At 56.4% G+C, this 17,719-nt stretch overlaps 1 protein-coding gene across 1 annotated transcript in view; it reads right to left on the bottom strand.

Moving 5' to 3' along the window:
• PTPRU (protein tyrosine phosphatase receptor type U) overlaps positions 1 to 17,719 on the bottom strand; it is a gene marked incomplete at both ends in the record, with an annotated part of 72,719 nt that overhangs the window by 44,104 nt on the left and 10,896 nt on the right. The window contains 6 exons of the mRNA XM_082329334.1: positions 752 to 1,045; positions 1,665 to 1,839; positions 2,063 to 2,178; positions 2,869 to 2,950; positions 3,049 to 3,320; positions 11,191 to 11,319. Coding sequence (XP_082185460.1) covers positions 752 to 1,045; positions 1,665 to 1,839; positions 2,063 to 2,178; positions 2,869 to 2,950; positions 3,049 to 3,320; positions 11,191 to 11,319 — 1,068 coding nt within the window. The remainder of the gene's footprint in view (positions 1 to 751; positions 1,046 to 1,664; positions 1,840 to 2,062; positions 2,179 to 2,868; positions 2,951 to 3,048; positions 3,321 to 11,190; positions 11,320 to 17,719) is intronic.

Genomic DNA, 17,719 nt, shown 5'->3' on the forward strand with positions numbered 1-17,719 from the left:
GTGGCGTTGCCCTAAATCACCCCCAGGTCATTGCCACGTGTGGGAAGGCAGCGGACCCCCCCAGCCAAAGCTACCACCCCTCTGGTGTGGCATGGGATTAACACAGTTTTAGAAGAAATATTTTTAGAGGCACCGACCGCTCAAAACCAGACACTGGAGAATAACCTACAGCTCCCTCCGAGGAGAGAAGGAGATTGCAACTTTGCTAGGGACAGCCCAGGGGCTCCTCCTCAGGGACAGCGGTCCTGAGGTGTGGGGATGCCCTGAGCTGGGTCCGGCAGCGGGGGAGCAGCCGTCTCCTGCCGGCATTTGCCCGGCTCCAGGGACAGAAACCAGCCGCGTGGCAGCCACAGACTCTGCGTCCTGTTGCCGGGCTTTCCTGCACCGAGGTCCGCCCAGCTACTGGGGACTCTGATCAGCAAAATCCCACCGTCCACCAGGGCATTTTCAGGCTGGACGGACACTCAGCCCCTCTGGCTCAAGATCCAGCCTCGCCCATACACCCTGCCACCCTCCGGCCATGATCACCACGTGGGTTTAATTAGCGGTCCCTCCCGAGATGCTGGGCACAGCTGCTAAAAAGTCAATTAAAGGCAGATCCGTCGGAAAACCAATGCCTCAAACTCCCAGACCGCAGCAGCAAACGCCCTCAGCACCCATCCAGCCCCAGCCACGCTCCCTGCCTGGGGCTCAGGGTGGGTGACCTTGCCCGAGGCCACCCGGGGTGGCCAGGATGCAGCGTGGGACCCACCTGCACACTTGGTGCGGCTGATGAGGGGTGGCCCCGGTTTGCCGGTGCCCCCCTCGCCGGGCCGGGTGAGCAGGACACTGATCTCGTACTCCGTGTCCGGATCCAGGTGCCAGAGCTTGTAGGTCTGCATGTTGACGGCGTGGACCTCCGACCAGGGCCCCGAGGTCATGCGGTACTCGATCTCCTTGCGCACGATGGGGCCGTCGCCGATGATGGAGTTGGTGTTGAGCTGGATGATGAGGTAGGTGGAGCCGGCCCGGAGCAGCTGGGGAGGCGCGATGGGTGTTGGGGGCTCTGGAAGAGAGCGGAGAAGGGGCAGGTGGAGCATCACCCTCCAGAAGCAGCTCCAGCATCCCCAGCCCTGCAGCCAGGCCAACAACCACAGGTATTACTATTTATTTCTTTTTTTACTAACTACAGTTGAGACATTCACAACGTCTCTTCCCAAACAAACCCATCACCTTCGGACCGCAGGGTACGGGACAAACTCAGATCCCCCACCCAGAGGACATGGGGATTGACGCCAAAGTATGGGAGGGCACCATCCAGTCTTTAAACTTCAACCCATGCGTATGCCCTCCATCGCTTTTAGTGAGGCTTTAACAGCTGCAATAGGGTTTCATACAATCAAATCTTAATTATTTTTATAAGATACACTGCCCAGCATGGTGCTCTACAGTTTCACCATAATTAATTCCCACCTACTGCAATCAAAAATAAATGATCTAAGGCCACCGGGAAAGGTAGTTTCCTGGTTTTATGTTGAACCATCCATGTGTGGTGACTCATTCCCAGCGAGAAACTGTGATCCCCCCGCCCCGCGCATCCCACCTTCCTCCTCCTCCGCAAACAGCTGAGCAGAAATAGCCCATCCATGACCCAGAAACCCGGCAGGCAACAGCAAGTCACCCACCTTTCACAATGAGCTCAGCGAAGTTGGAGACGCCCGAGCCGCGGCTGGACTGGGTGACGCAGCGGTACAGGTCCTGCTCTTCCTTGGACACCTCATCCAGCTGGAAGGTGGCCAAGAAGCGCCGGTGGCTGATGTGCTTCACGGAGGCGGCGGGGACCATCTCGCCGCTCTGCCTCTGCCCCACGGGGAGAGACAAGACGTTACCAGGAGGCACAGCGTGACATCCAGAGCCACCAAACGTGTCCCCAAATGACGTCTGCTTAAAAGGGGGACAGATTACCCTTCTCCCCCCTGCCCAGCAGTGTCTTCTCCCAAAGGGGAGACATAGAGGCATCGTTGCAGAAGCGATGCACGGCGTTGACGGTGGAGATGCTGGTTTCACTACCGCCGTTGCTCACCTGCATGAGGAACCGCTCGGCCTCGGCAGCCTTGCCGGCGGCCACGCACTGGAAGGTGGCATTCTGCCCTGCATTGACCTCCACGTCGCCCAGGCGGGAGAAATGAGGCGCTTTCGCTGCCAAGGGACACAAGCAAGAGGTGATGAAGCAGCCGAGGTCCGAGGGGACCCGCGGTAGCATTGCTGCAAAAATCCCACCACAGCCCAAAAACCCACCCAGGATACCAGGGCTGGAGCCGAGCTCCGGATGGGCTTGATCCCCATCCTCACAGCCCGGCTTGGAGTCAGGAATTTGTTCCCATCCCCGTACAACCAGCCGGTGTCCCAGGGAGGGATGCAGTCTTCCCATCCAGCATCCCACAGCGCTGTCGCCAGAGGCAGGCTATGGGGCTGATAGAGGGGGACAGGTCTCCCACCCCAGTCTGGAAGAAACAGGGGGTGAACTCCAACAGCCAGCGTGTTGGGACAGCCTGGGACTTCAGGTCCCCACCAGGCCGGGTGGCCCCTCTCGATGGGGATGCCCAGGCCATGCGTTCAGTCTGCACTTCTCCGAGGTTTTATAAAAACTCAGTGATGGAGCTGGAAAAAGGAGCCCTAGAGGTACCCAGGAGATGGAGCTCCACCAGCCCAGGTGACGACAGGACACCCAGGTGCTACCAGGCTGCACCCTGGCATTAGTCCATCAGCTCTCCCCAGGACCATCCCAATGGGGCCCAGCTCCAAACCCTGCTGCCCAGCTCAGCAGCACCCACCACCCCACTGCCCTTCAGGGTCCCACACCCTCGGGTCCCATCCCGCAACACTCACAGCACGGATAATTCAAGAGCAAAATATCATCCAAGCCAAGATAGCCCCTGCGCTCGCTGGAGACCACCGCCTCGAAGAGGACCTGCGGCACCAAACAGAGAGGTCACCCATTGCCGGGGGGGTCCGGGCCACACAAAGAGGGGGGTCCAGGTCACGCAAAGGGGGGTCCTGGGTGCTTACCTGGTACTCACTGGGCCAGAACAAGCTGACAGCCAACTCCGCCTGGTGCCACTGGTGGCCATGGGAGCCGGAGGCGTTCCAGACAGCGCTGCCCACCGGGCCCCCCGTCACCCGGACATAGGCGCTGAGGGTGCCGGGGCTGTGCCCGTCCCGGCTGTACATGAAGTAGCTGAACTGGAGGCAGTGGGTGTCATTCTCGCTCAGCGCCTGGAAGAGCAGGTGAGCTTTCTGGCCCGGGGCGTGCTGCGAGGAGTTCACCATCAGGTAGGACCCTGCGGTGGGAGGGAGAAGGGGGAGAGCATGGAGTAATCCCCCTATTTGGCATCTCCCGAGCTTTGCCAGCGGGGATGGAGAAGGCGGAGGATATAAGATCGCAAAGATGCGCACGACCTGGCAACAACGCTTGGGTCCTGCTGGGTACCGGTCCGTGCCGGCCCCCAGGGACGTGCAGGACAGGAGTCAGTGTCAGGCGCCCATTTGGGCAGCAGCAGGACACCGAAATGCGACCCGGCTGCTGGATGAGGAGGGAAGGATCAGACCCACTGCCTCCAGGATAAGCTGCTCACAGCCACAGTCCCCCGGGATGCCAGGGTCAGTCACGGCTTCAGTGCCACGGCAGACCCTCCACGTGCTTTCCTTTAATGCTCACAGCTTCGGCTGCACCAATACTGCCCTCCCCAGCCGGGCCCCAGCCGCTTAATTTCCATTCCCATCGCCTCGTATCATTTACCACGCAGTCGTTGCCGAGTTTAAACTGTGCTCAGCAGGCGCTCGCAGGGGGGAAAAAAAGCACTCGTTGGCTTAAGGAACGGCAGCACCACGGCTGTCTGGGATCCCAGCACCGTGGCTCTCCGGGATGCCGGCCCCAGACCCGGCTCCCCACCTGCCCCAGCACCAGCAGCCGCTCGTACCCCACCTCCCATCGCCCCAAATCCCCAGCAATGAAACCAGGAGTCCCGGCACTTGCCCCGGTGCAACCCCAAAGCCGTAATTACAGGGCAGGGAGGATGAAAATCCCAAAGAGGATCCCAAAGGCAGCATCCTTCCCTACGCCACATGCTCCATCCCAGGTGGAGGGGGATGCAGGAGTCCCAGCTCTTTACGGCAGCTCCCAGAGCCATGCGGCACGGCCATGGGGCTGGGACACAGGGCGGATAGGAAGCCACCTTACCAAACCCTCCCCAACACCAAAGGCAAGGGGATTATTAATATCCCTTCCATTTTAATAACGGCAGAAGCTGTAAGTAACAAAGCCGGGCCATTTATTCAAGTCTACCATTGTTTTCCTGACAGTAGGTGCTTAATTATTAATAGCTTTCACCGCCAGTTAATTTAAAGGAATTCACACGCTTTCCTCCCATCGTCTCCCAGCAAGCGGACGCCAAGAAAACCCTAACAAAGGCAGTGGGGGATCGTGAGGGCACCCATCTGTCCCCCGCAGCGCTTGGGAGCTGCGCCTGGGGTGACCCCGAAACACCCAGGGGGTCACAGCATCAGCTGGGGAGACGCGGTGCCGGGTACCGCACCGCAGCGCATCCTCCAGAGATGGGAGCTGGGACAGGGGAAAGAAATCACCAAAAAGCAAAATTTTCACCGCATCACCGATCCGCACGGCTGCCCGGCGCTCCCGGGTAGATACTCAGGCTGAAATAAAACGATAACAATTTATTTTCTTGTAGTCAACACAGCCGCATTTCACAGATAGAGGGGAACGTACTATGGCCGTATTCCTTCTCTTTCCTTTTTTTCCCCTCCTTTCCTCCAGCAAAATTATTTCTGCACTAACGAGAGCGGCCGCATTTGGCCTGGGCGACAGCAGCGTGGACAGCGAACGCCGCCCCGCGCCAGGGGACATCTTCCAAAAGCCACCTCCAACCGCTCCATCTTCCAGGCTCTCATTAACGAACGCAGACCCTTCTTCCTGCCTTCCCTTTAAAAATAAAAAGCCAGAGGACCAAAATAAAGAGACCAAGACTAAAGTTATTTCAAAAGACAGAGAATGTCCATTAAGGTCAGCTAGGACCACAGGCACGAATGGGTGGCAACCCACCGGTGCATCACTCATCCGGCACGGTTTCCCCCACACGCTACTTTTCCCCCCTTCATTTTCTTCCCAGCGTCACTGCATCGGAGAAACCAGGCTCCCACCGCTTGCTTTTGTGCTAATTATATCCTCCTCCCCCATAAATGACTGGTCCCAGCTTCAGTGTCAAATCCAGGGTATGGATTAGTTTTTTTTTTTTTTAACGCAGGAGAAGCAGGTACTTGTCCCCGCATCAGGGTGCTGCATCCTTTTAAGTGGTTGAGTCCCCATCCCTGGAGGTATTTAAAGAACAGATGGATACGGTGCTCGAGGACATGGTTTAGTGGTGGACTCGGCCGTGATATGTTAACGGTTGGACTCGATCTTAAGGGCCTTTTCCAACCTTAACGATTCTGTGATTCTATGATCCTGCACCGGAGCATCCCCTGGCACAGCCAAGGTCCTGGGGCAGGCAGCTCCTCGCAGAGAGGTGGCTTGGGGTTACAAACTCCCTCAGCAGCCCCTGGGCTTTTTTTGCAGGGGATGTTTTTGCTTTTCAGTGAGTTTTCGTTTGGTTTTTTAATGCACCCCAATCAAATGGCAGCACAGCCCCGCCTGGGTGCTCCCACCCGCAGCACTGGCACACGGGGAGCTGAAGGAGGCAGCGGGACAGCCAGCTGGTGACAAAAGGGTGACAAGGGGGTGACAGCCTGCACACACACTGCCATCACCCACCCCTGGGACACCGTCCCACCACAGGTCACCAACCTGCTCATCGCTGGTCTCTTGATCCGGCTGGGATGCTGCCAGGCGGCTCCGGGGGACGCTGCTGGGGGCGAGGGGTGATACAGCGAGGGCCCGGGGGTCCCCCAGACCCCTTCCACTTCTTCCCTGTTAATCCACCACCGCTGCCAGCGTCCCCCCCAAGCCTCCACCAGGATCCAGCAGCTTTCCCGAGCCAGGACAAGAGGAGAGCTGCAGCAAGAGCTACACAAGCTGCCAAATCCCAGTTTTTAAAGCTTATCTTAATTCCTGCCAGCAAAGGCGGAGGTGGGGATGGAGAGGAGGGGGCATCCCAGCCCTGCTGTGCCCCACAGCTCAGGGGGGACAGGCAGGACCACCCCCGGCAGCCGGAGGATCGATGCACTATCACAGCTGGGGTTATTTTTGAGCCCTGTCCACGTGTTGGCATTACAGCAAAAATCTGCTCCAAAACTCACGATGGGGAAAATCATTTCCAAACTTCTCACGAAATGGGAGCCGCAGAAACAGCCCCGGGGCATCCCCCAGTTGAGACTTCAAACCAAAGGTTGGGATCCAGGCGCACATCGATACCGTGCTTCGCTCATTAAATCCTTCCTCTGATCCTCAATTTAAGGTCAGTTTGAATCAAGATGCCAGTCTAGGCGAGCTGTCACCCCCCCCTTCGTCACCACAAATAACAAGTCAGCCCCTCTCTGTCCCCCCCAGCTCAGCTGCAGCGATATAATTTAATTTAGTTTTCAGGTGGGCTTTAAGAGAGGAGCCCAAGTGCTCTGTGGAGAAAGAGAAAACACTCAAAACGCGCTAAATAATATTTCAATCACAGAAATGAAAAGAGAAACAAGTTTCCAGCAACGTTCCCTACAGGAAAACCATCAATTTGTTACACAAAAGTTGACGATGAGGTTTAAGCTGCAAAATCAGCCCGGAGGGGCTGTGCACAGAAAGCTGAATTTTCCCACTTGTGGGATCATCAGCCTTTCCTTGGGATTCAAATCAGGTCTTCGAGGATAACTCGGCGCCTCCGATAACCTTGGCCATGGATCTGAGAGCAATGAGCTCGCAGGGATTTTATCCCCAGCTTTGGGCTGAAGCCCTGCTTGCCCGCAGGGAAGGAGCAGCTCTCCCCATCGCGCTGCCTTTCCCCGAGGTCCTGCCCGCAGCTGCCTGCATCCTTCTGGGAAAAACCCAAAACAGCCCAGCAAGAAGAGGAGGGAAGAACCCGCTTCCCCATCTCGCTGAGTTTTTCCTCCTACAAAACCACTGAGAGATAAAAATAAAATTAAAAAAAAAAATCAAAGCGCTATTAAAAGGCAGCAAAAGGCAGGCAGGATGACAGGCAGAGGGTGGCACTGCCAGCCAAGAGGTGCCAGGGGACCAGGTCTGAGCACTGCAGCGTCTGCCTCCGGGAAATCGCTTTGGAAGATGAAGCCCGACGGTGCCTCCTCGTGCGCTGGTTTTTCTTCTCAACACAACAGAGCCGGCACGGGAATCAGATACCCGCTCCCCGCTTCTGCACCGAGCCCCAGGACGAGCATCTCCCGGGGGAGCCCCAGCACCAAGGGCTGACCTGCCGCCACCACCACGGGGTCCTCGGACAGACCGGAGTAATTCCCCTGGGAGCTAAAACTCAAGCTTAATTCTTCAAGGTTTTCACGGATACGCAGCAGGAGCTTGTCAGGAGGCGGTGCCGGAGCTATCAGCTGAAGGAGCGACTCCTCAGAGGGGACGGAGGGACACGGAGCTCATCAGGGTGGGGACAACGGCTCGGTCACCCCCCCGACACGGCCGTGCCGGGCATCGCGATGTGGGGAGCACAACGGCAGCTCCGTGCATGGAGAGAGGGAAGAGCCAAGCAGGGAACAGAAACTCCGATTCACAGAGGGTTTTCTAACATCACTGAGTTTGGAAGGAAAACCTAGGAAAAAAAAGCCATTTGGAAATAAAACCCACCCACAAATATGATGTTTTAGTATTTCTGAGTTCAGCTGTGCAGAGTGGAGGAGCCTGGGTGCTCTGGTCCCCCGGCGGGGGCTGCGCAGGGCAGGAGGGCACGCAGCCTCCACGGGGAGTTTTTGCCACAGTTTCTCCCAACCCATCTCCTTTGAATTTCCACAGGTGAATTCAACCAGCGACAAAAAGAGGGGCCTGCACCTTTCCCACGAAGACCCTGGAGCTCCGCAGAGCATCCTTGTCCTCTAAGGGGCACCCTGCATCTCTGTGAGGGTAAGGACAGGACCCAACCTCGGCTCTGCCCCGTGCTCCATCCTGGGCCTGTCCCATCCAAATTCATACAGGGCTTAACCTAAGCACCCTGATTTATTTTGATGTTCATTAAGTAACCTCAACTTGTGTTTCACCCCAGGAGCTCAAGAAATCAGCCTGATTTCACTCCCCTGTCCCATCCCTGCCTGCTGGACCACCCCACTGCCCGGTCCTCCGCTCCTCAAAGGGCTTTGGGATCCGGCCAAATCCTGCGAGCCCTGTGGGTGCCCAGCGATGCCAGGTGCTGCAGAGCAAGGCAAATGCTGTCCTTCCTCCCCCCAGCTTCGAAACAGCGGGGCTTCTAGGAGATCAGATATTGCAGAGCCTGAAGGCAGGTGCGGACCAGCCTGGCAGGCAGAGGCAGCGCTTGGGGGAGAGCAGGAGGAACGTACACCCGAAGCGGGCAGGGAGAGCTATTTTGGGGCAGACACGGCGATGGTACATCCTCATACCTGCCTTACCTGGCTCCCTGCAACTGCTCTTTTCAAAAAACAACAATAAAGAGCTGGGAAAAAAAAAAAAAAAAACAACTGCAATGTGGGAGAGACACATCCACAGGAGAGACCCATCCGTCGTCTTTACGTGAAAGCAGAAGCCAAGTCAAGATGGGAAGAGAGGGGGGAAAAAAACCCCAAACCAAACAAGAAAGGAAAAAGAAAGAGGGATGCAAAGGTGGAGGCGGGTGGCCAGCAGCCAGCATCTGCTCCAATAAATCCTACGCTCCTTGAAACTGGCTGATCGCCAATGAAAACTCATTTTAATCTAAGACCACAAGACTCCTTTGGAAAGTGCTCCCTGGAGAGGCCCCGGTGCTGTGAAATACTCTTCATCCACCGAGCTGCTGCGGGGGGACCCAGAGGGGTGCTGAGGCTGCAGGAGCCTCATGCAAAGCTCCCCGTGCATACCGGGCTGAAACTACACAACAACAGGGTCCCTGCACCCACTGGGTGCCCCAAGACCACGAGCAAACAGCATCTACCTGGTATTGGGGAGCCCCCGGCTATGGGGACAAGCACCCTTTGGGTGTCACCATCGGATGGGTGCTCTTCCCTGGGGCCTGGCCCTGCGATGCTCCATGCTTGCAGCTCAGCCTCACAACACCCCACCTGGGATGGTTGCATCCGCTTCCCCATCAACTCTGGAGTTTATTTCTTAAACTTTGCATTTATTTAAGCGCCCATCTCTGGCTAACCCGTGGTTATTTCCTCCAGCAGAGAGAGCAGCCCCATTCCACCTTACCCCTTCAGCCCCCTGCAAGCCCCCAGGCTTTAAACTCAGGCAGTTTGCTGCAGGTTTTCAATTACAGCTGAAAATTAAGCAGAAAACCCAACTAATTCCAGGTTTAAGACCCTTCATCATGAGCCATCTCAGTCCCCAGCTCTGCTTCCCTCCTCACTGCCCTGGGAAACCCCCCCAGGACACACACAAATTAGGATAGTTCAGGTTAAAGCAATTATTTGGAAAATCAAGGGAAAACAGGGATCAGTCAGCAGTCTGACAGCCAGGCTAAGGGTTGTTTTGCCCTCACCTTGTGCCCAGGACATGCCAGAGGGGACGGGAAAGCAAGGAAAAGGCGATGGGGAGAGGAGAAGGTAAAAGCCAAATTAAGCACGAACAAGGCCTGAGATAAACAGCTGGAGGCAGATTGATGGGGCAGTAAAGAGCTTTCTGTAAAGCAATCAATGTTTTAATAAAAAAGTCATTTTTCCTATCGAGCTCTAAACCAGCTCTCCTCTCTTTCTGCCCATCTTCAGCATGGGATCTGACCTCCTGGGCAGGAGGAGCCGGAGCGCCGGCACCAGGCAGGAGCCAGCGGTCCCGAAAACGAGGAGCATCCCGAGCCTGGTGCAGCTCGCAGAGCAAACGGGTACAGGGACAACGGGAGGGGGGTCACAGCGGGACACGGCCGGAGCTGGGAGCAAGCAAAGCCCCCAGATGCCACCCAGGCACGGTACCCACGCCATGCTCGTGGGAGACGGGGAGCTCCCCACGGCTGCCCGGCTGGCTCTGCTCCCCCAGCCTGGCCATCAGAGAGGAGCTGGACCCAGAAAATAACAAAATCCGCTTTAAAAGCAAGGAGATTTTTAAATAAAAGAAGTCCATTTGCATTTTCTTCCTTACAGTTCCCGAGACTTTGGAGATGCCTCCAACTCACAGCCACGAGCCCTTCCCGACAGTTGCAAGAGCCAGAAACACATTTTTTTCCCCTTTTCCACATCTCCCAAAGATGGGAATTTCTCATGAGCCTGCAAAAGCAGCACAAGCCGACACGCCAGCAAGGAAAGAGCAGGCAGCAGCTGCAAATCCCGGGCAGGGAGAGTGGCTCCGAAGGTGCCCCTTTACGATGGGATCTGGGTGCATCCCAGCTGGCGGCAGCCGCAGATGCCACGCTCGATGCCAGATGGGGAATTTGGCATCGCCGGAGATGCTGCCGAGACCCGCGGGAAGCGTGGAAAGCCGCCCAAGCTGCTGCCATCCCGCCGCTGCGGGCAGGGAGATGCCGTGGTGGAGGGGACATCCCACACGCAGCCCCCGGCCAGCCCGGGGCCCAGGGCTGGGGGTAGCAAACGCAGCGATGGTAGGCATCATGTGCAAAGGGAGCAAAACTGGAAATCTTGGCTTTCCACCCCAAAAATACACGCCTGGAGTGTTTGCAGGCTCCCCCAGCCCCCTGCCCCAGGGCGGGTTGGGGGTGGCACGGGGTTACACCCTGCCAAGGCAGCGACACGGGGCTAAGAGGTACCCAGAGCCATCCGATGGCCCTGTCCCTGCTGTGCTGTTAAAAACCCTCCTCTGCCCAGCAGCAGCAGGGTCCCACGTCCCCTGTCCTCAAGCAACGCCCTCCCCAGGGCCACGCAGCATCCCGCCCCACCGCGCTGAGGGCCAACACAGCTCATCACACCTTGCTGGCGGGCACAGCAGCACCCTGCCCAGGCGACCGAGGACAAGTCAAGCCTAGAACGCTGTGGGAATTAAACCAGGAGAAGCCGCGTGGTTTGGCTCTGGGGTACAGGATCGAGGGGTGGGTTTGAAGCAGAGGTCCCCAGGGACGCGGGGGGACAAGCGTGGCCCCGCTGGGGACCAGGACTCACCGTGAGGCAGGTCGGCCGTCAGGTGCGGCATCATATAGCTGCGGACGAGCTCCCACCCAAAGTCATCGTCCTCGCCCTGGCTGTACTCGCACTGGTTTGGGTCAGCGTCCTCCTCGAAGGTGCAGCCGGCTGCGGAGAGAGAGACCCGTCAGTCCCTGCTGGCCCCCCCGAGCAGCCGGTCCCTCCCCAAACGCCCTGCCGGGATGGTGTGCTGCCCCCCTAAAATGCAGGGGGACCCCAGGCATCCCCCCACCTGCATCCGTGAGAGAGGACATGGTCTTGTCTGCTGCTAATGCCCCATCAATCCCCTTCAGTTCCCCCACCAGTGAAACGAGCTGGCAGGTCTCAGCTCCCAGGGAGGTCTCAGCCACAGGATGCAGCTCCCAGCTTTGCTTCCTGGGGGCCGGTCACCAAACGGGGGGTTTCTCCCAAGAAACAGGCACTTGACGGCAGGGGTCACACAACGATTCACGAGACCCTGAGGGCTCCTGCAAAAAATCCCGCTTTGACCTCAACCCTCTGCCTGCCCGCCTGCGCTTTGACCTTGAGCTGCTGGGGGCCTGTCCATTGCCTGACACAACAGCGGCAGGTCTCAGCCGGGACCTCCAACAACCCGCAGCAATCGCACCCCTACAAATGCATCATCGAACCCCCCAACGGCTGCAGGCTGCCGCTTCCGAGCCCTTTTATTTCTCTTTTGGGGGTTTGGAGTTGCGTTTTATCCTTTGCAAAAAGCAAAGCCGAAAGCCCCGCACCACCTCCCTGCTCTGCCAAGTGTTCGGCTGAGCACGGAGAATCGGAATAAACACCAAGAGGCCGCTTGTCCCCGCGTGTACCGAGCCAAGGTGGAGACAGCACACTGAGACGCCAGCCGGGCCCCCATCCCGCATCCCGGCCCCCATCCCGCATCCCGGCAAACCCGGAGCTCTGGGCTGGCTTTGCCCATGGGGCCGCTCCGCTCACACTGACCTATTGTTGCATTAAACCCACAGATTACAGGCGGAGCAGGGCACCAGCGCTAATTAATCCGAGCCCCTGGGCTGACGAGGGCAGGCACATTAAGAAAGCCCTGAGCAAGCAGAACGAACAAAGGCAAATATCCCCTAATGGGCCAGCATGAAAGCGGAGCCTGGCCAGGGAATTATTTCTTCTGGGTTTTTTCCTATTTTATCCCCAAATTACATCAGTAATTCCCCCCGCCACCCCGGGATTTGCCTGTTAATGGCCTCGCTGCTGCAGGTGTGGGTTGCGTTTCCCCGTGCTGGGGGATGCTCAGACGTGTCGCTTGTGCAAACACAAGTCCAAACACTGGAAAAAAGCCCATAAGATGCCCAGAAAATTACGATTCCTGACACTTTCACACATAAAAACAGATTTGGGGCTTCCCCCCCCTTTACATTTATTTTTTAAAGCACCAGGGTGCACTCCAGCTCCATCACCGAGGTTTTTGTTTCCCAGAACCACAAGAAACTTCTTTTTAAAAAACACTAAAAGCAAATTCTTTCCTATTCATATGCCTGGCAGCACCGAGACCTCACAGCTTTCTTAAAATCCTTCCCGAAATGGAGCGTCTGCCCGGCCCACGTGCGGATGTGCCCCCGCACCGCAGACCCCGGGCCTCGGCTCCTTCGGCTGTCGCCACAAGACACGCTGGATTTTAAAGAGTCTGCAACTTGGCTGCGCTTTCTAATGGGAGAAAAAGCACAAATCTGTCAAAATTTTCCAGGAAGGAAAGAAAAAAAAATTTTTTTCAAAATAAAACAGTGTCAGAAACTAAGTGCCAAGTGATATAAAAAAAAAAAAGCCCAAGTGTTTCTTACCAAGATCTGCTGAAATGGGATATTCTGGGAGGGAAAAATTTGTTCTTAGTGTTGGGGTTTTTTTTGGTCTGAGAAACCAGAGCGGAGACAAACAGCGTTTCCGACTGGCAGAGCCCCATTTCCCAGGGAAAAGCGATTCCTTCACCCCCAATAAACTATTCCCAGCCACTGACAGCCTCTGGGGAGATAAAACCTCCTCCTCCGGGGCTGCATCTCCACCACCCGCATCCCACCGCCATCCCCAGTGCAGCCACTGGTACCAACTGGTCCTGTGCCTCAGTTTTCCCACTGCTCCATCACCCCAAGGCTGGATCCTCGGCCACCTATGAGACAGTGCCCAGGCTCCAGAAGCTTAAAATGCAATTACTTGGAGTAGATATTCTGCTGGCAGAGGCACAGCTGGCCGAGCCGATCCGTCTCCCTCCTCGGACAGGTTTATTGTTATGGCTTTTCCCGGCGCGAGCCTTCCCTCCCATTCGCTCCCCCCATCCATGGCGCGAAATGAAGGCAGCTCGACCAGCCGCTCCATCTCGCCAACAAATTTGTCTATGATTTGTATACACAGGGAAAAAAATAAAAAGGGTTTTGCAGAGCCTTGACTTCCATGAGCTATGGGATGCTTTTAGCACCATCTCTCCTCATCCAAGGGCAGGGCTGGGGAGAAGCTCAACCTCCAGCCTCTTCTCCCTCCCCATCACAAGATTAATAGGGGCATAAAAATTAACATCTGAGCAATTAAATGCCAACATCCCAGCTCCAGAGGGGGCGGCTGTGGGTCCCACAACAGCCATGGCAAGTCAAAGGGGGTAAATCCAGAGTGGCTTTCAAATAACTAAGGTTTCATTAACATGTTTGCAAGGAGGGCAGGGAGACTGCAACCCGAAATACCCGTCTGCAGCAATGGGGATGGTTATACCCATCTGAAGGGCTAGCAGCAGCGGGATGTGGCCTGTGGGAGCCAGCCGAGACCACTTCGGGTCCAGATGCTCCCTAAAAATCACCAGGCAGAAACAAGGAGCCCCCAATTCCCAGCCCCTGCGCTGGCTGGAGGCCAGGGTAACAGCAGCTCTGGGCGGTGGGATGAAGGCAGCGAGTGTGGGAGGTGCGATTCGAACACGAGAGCGGCTAAAAATATTGTCGAGGGCGTGACGGTCTGCTCCCCGAGGGCGCGATGCATCCGAGAGGATGCCTGAACACCCCGGAGTCGCTTAAACCTCTCCAAACCCAGAGCCTGCCCCGACGCAGGGCAGGCACCCGTGCCAAGGATGAGACGTACCCCGTTAAACCCCTGCGGGGCAGCCCAGCACGAAGCGCCCGCAGCACCGCGGTGTGCCCGGGCAGAGGGGAAAAGAGGGGCAAGAGCTAACATGGGGGTTAACAGCCAGATGAACCAAAATTAAAAAAAAAAAAAAAAAAGAAAGAAAAGAGAGGTGGCTTGAGGAATTTGCGAGGGAGACAGGTACCAGTGCTGCTCAGCATCCTCCCTGGGTACCACTGCCACCCAGCATCCCCACCCTGGGTACCGCTGCCTCCACTGTGGCACCACAGCATGTCCAGGCAGACAGGAGCAAAGGGGCAAGTGCTAACATGGGGGTTAAACACCAAATAGACCCATTTTTTTTGAAAAAGAAAAAAAAAGAGAGGTGGCTTAAGGGATTCGCCAGGGAGACAGGTACCGGTGCCGCTCAGCAGCCCCCGGGTACCGCTGCCACCCAGCATCCCCCTCCCTGGGGACGGAGAGGAGGGAAGGCGGGGAGGGGGAAAGGAGGAACGAAGGATTTGCAAAGAAGAGGGAGGAAAAGAAAGACCAAACAACCCAGTACAATGGACGGCATCTAATTAAATCTCCGCGGCCACTGAGGAACGTGGCCGCCTGCCCACCAGCCCGCCCGGCGCTCTTTCATCCACCGAGTCTACGCTCTTCTTGCTTCAAAGTTAATTATACACTTAAACTTTTTCTGTTTAACCTCCTGCACCGTGGGACATGCTCCACGGGCTTTTCTTTTATCGAGCAGCCTTGAAAAGGTTCCTGTGCTAAAGGGCAGCCTGGCACTATCCGTGAGGGGATCATGATGGGATCGCATGCTCCTGTACCCCGAGGGGGTAATGACACCGCCCAGGCCCTTCGGGACATCATCGGATGAGGATGCCACACGGATAACATGCCTAAGTGTGGAAAGGCTTTATAAAAAAGGGTTTATACCCAAACTTTAGCAAGCACGGGCTCCCCAGAGCTATGAAATTCAGGGCAGGCACCTAGAACTCCCAGTCCAGGACGAAGCAAAGCCAATCAATGGGAAAAAGCCTGGTTTGCTCCCGTCTTGGCTTAGCCAGGACTGGATTAGCCCCACAGTCATCTCCAGGGTGCAGCACCTTGAGGGCACAAGCCCCCGGGCACCCCATGCCGCACGGCGCAGGCACCATCTGGGCCAGCTGGCACAGGTGACCTTTTGGATTAATTTTCCACCCCTGGCCTTTTCCTGCAGCTCCTGCCCCCCGTCCTGGGTAAGGATCAGCAGGAAATCAGGAGGCGGGTACCCGCAGGACACAGCGTGCATCACCCCGGTGCCGAGCGGCCGCATGCAAACACCCCACGCAGCGAAACAGGGCTACGACCCATCGTCACACCGAGGTGCAGCGGGGGCGAGCATCTCCCAAATCAGCATCTCCCAAATTAGCACTTTTCACTAATTCCCAGGAGCAGAGACAGAGCTGGAGGCTACACAAAGTCGCACAGCCCCGGACTATCACCCAAGACCTCCCTTCAGCACGCATGAGAAAGATGCTCTTTTACTGCACCAAAGGATTGAGTTCTTTGCACAGGATAAATGCCTCTGCTGCAAACAGGGAAACTGAGGCACACAGGTGATTTGGCAAAGTCCCATAACACCAGCAGCAACCGGCATCATCCCCTGGGGACGGCGGGAAGCCCAGGGAGCCGGGGTTTGCCGGGATGCAGGACCCCGCTCCAGCGGATGCCGGCGAGATGCCATCCCTTCCCCAGCATCCCCGCGGAGCCGAGCCAGCCTCCCACCGCCCAGATCCCGGCTGCTATTTAAAGGCGATTTCCTTGGCACGATCCTACAGGAACGTGCCCCGGGAAGGAAACGCCAGGAGCCGCTTTCCTCCAGGCGCCAGCAGACACGGGGGATAGGGAACACATATTGCAATTCATCTAAAATTAGATATACTTCTTCACCAGCAAGATCTCGTACGTACCATACCGCAGGCTCCTGGTCGAGGTTATTGATGGATAAGGGATCGGAAACCCCACTGCTGTCTGCGGAGGGCTCAGGCTCCTGAGGACGATGCTGTACAGGGGCCTGGGACTCGCTCAGGGGGACGCGGCACCGAGGAAGCCAGCTCAGCAAGAAAACCAAGATGCAGAGCGGGTCCTGCGCCACAGCATCCTGGCATCTCGCAGCAATGGAGACCCCCACGGCAAAGAGCACCCCATCCACTCCGCGGCCAAGCCCAAACACCCCGGGGATTCGGTCTCAGCAGTGGGAAAACCTCTTCTAGTGCAGGCAAAGGGGAGCTCGATCCCTGCTGAGCTGCACTTTGCACACTCAAAGGGGCTGGGGCACGAGCGCAACAGATACCTGCAAATGTTTCTGTGCATTACACACACCAGAGATTACGATAAACACCCTCCCTGCTCCTCTCTGTTCCCCACTTCTGCAAGACAGACACATTTAAAAAAAAATATTACTGATTTCCTGGCCCCGATAAAAGCTGATTAGAAGAATATGGAAAGCAGCTCCATTAAAATTCTCGCCAGTAGTTTGTTTTGCTTCTCCAAATCATTTTAAATATTGCATTTAATAGAAAAATAATTTGCTCAGCTGTAAGAAACATCAATTTGCAACTTGAAGCCTTGTATATTAGCCAAAGAAGCTAATGTGTAAACATTAGCAGCTCCAATAACGCATGGGGTTTAGCCAATGCAATTCCAGGGAGAGAACAGCCAGATATTAAGACAGAGGATTTGCATAATAAGTCACTTATGCCTGATAACCTCAGTGTTTGGAAAGCGCAGGACTAGGAGAACAATATCCGTCTATCAGCAACTACAGAAGACATAAATCTCCTTTTCTTTTTTTTTGCCTGTTAGACTCTTTATGGTTTTTACCTGCAAGTCCCCATGGAGGTGTTAAACCTCCCGCGGCGAGTGCCCAGCCCCTGCTCTGGCCCCGGGAGCCTCCGAGGGACCCCAGGCCCGGGGACAGGGGGGAATTGGGAGATGTGGATTCGTTACAGGCATCCCCAAGCCTGGGGAGAGCAAATACAACTGGGAAAACACAACTCCAAAGGGCTTGCATTGCCACCGGGCTGGCCTGTGCTTGGGCAAGGACCAGGTGCGCCGTGCATCACCTTATCGTGAAGATGCATTTAAAAGCAAAGGGGGAATAATGAATCTTGCCAGTTGGAGTCCTTCCTTGGGGCACATCCAGCTGCAAAATGCAGCTCCCCTTCCCTCCCACCCCCCAAAGCAGCTCCCGGGGGGATCGGCTCTGCTGGGACCAGGGTGCTGCATCACCTCGATGCAGCTGCAACCAGGCATTGCAACTCCCTGCCTGTTCTGCAGTGATGCTGTGGGCACAAACTGGGAGGTTTCAGCCTCACAGCTGCTTGTATTTAACACCCCATCCAAACGCTGTCCCTGCACAGCGCCTAGATCCCGGGGGAAGGACCAGCATCATTCCTCC

This window comes from Platalea leucorodia (genome assembly GCF_965183815.1).
Source record: "Platalea leucorodia genome assembly, chromosome: 18".
Taxonomy (NCBI): Eukaryota; Metazoa; Chordata; class Aves; order Pelecaniformes; family Threskiornithidae; genus Platalea; species Platalea leucorodia.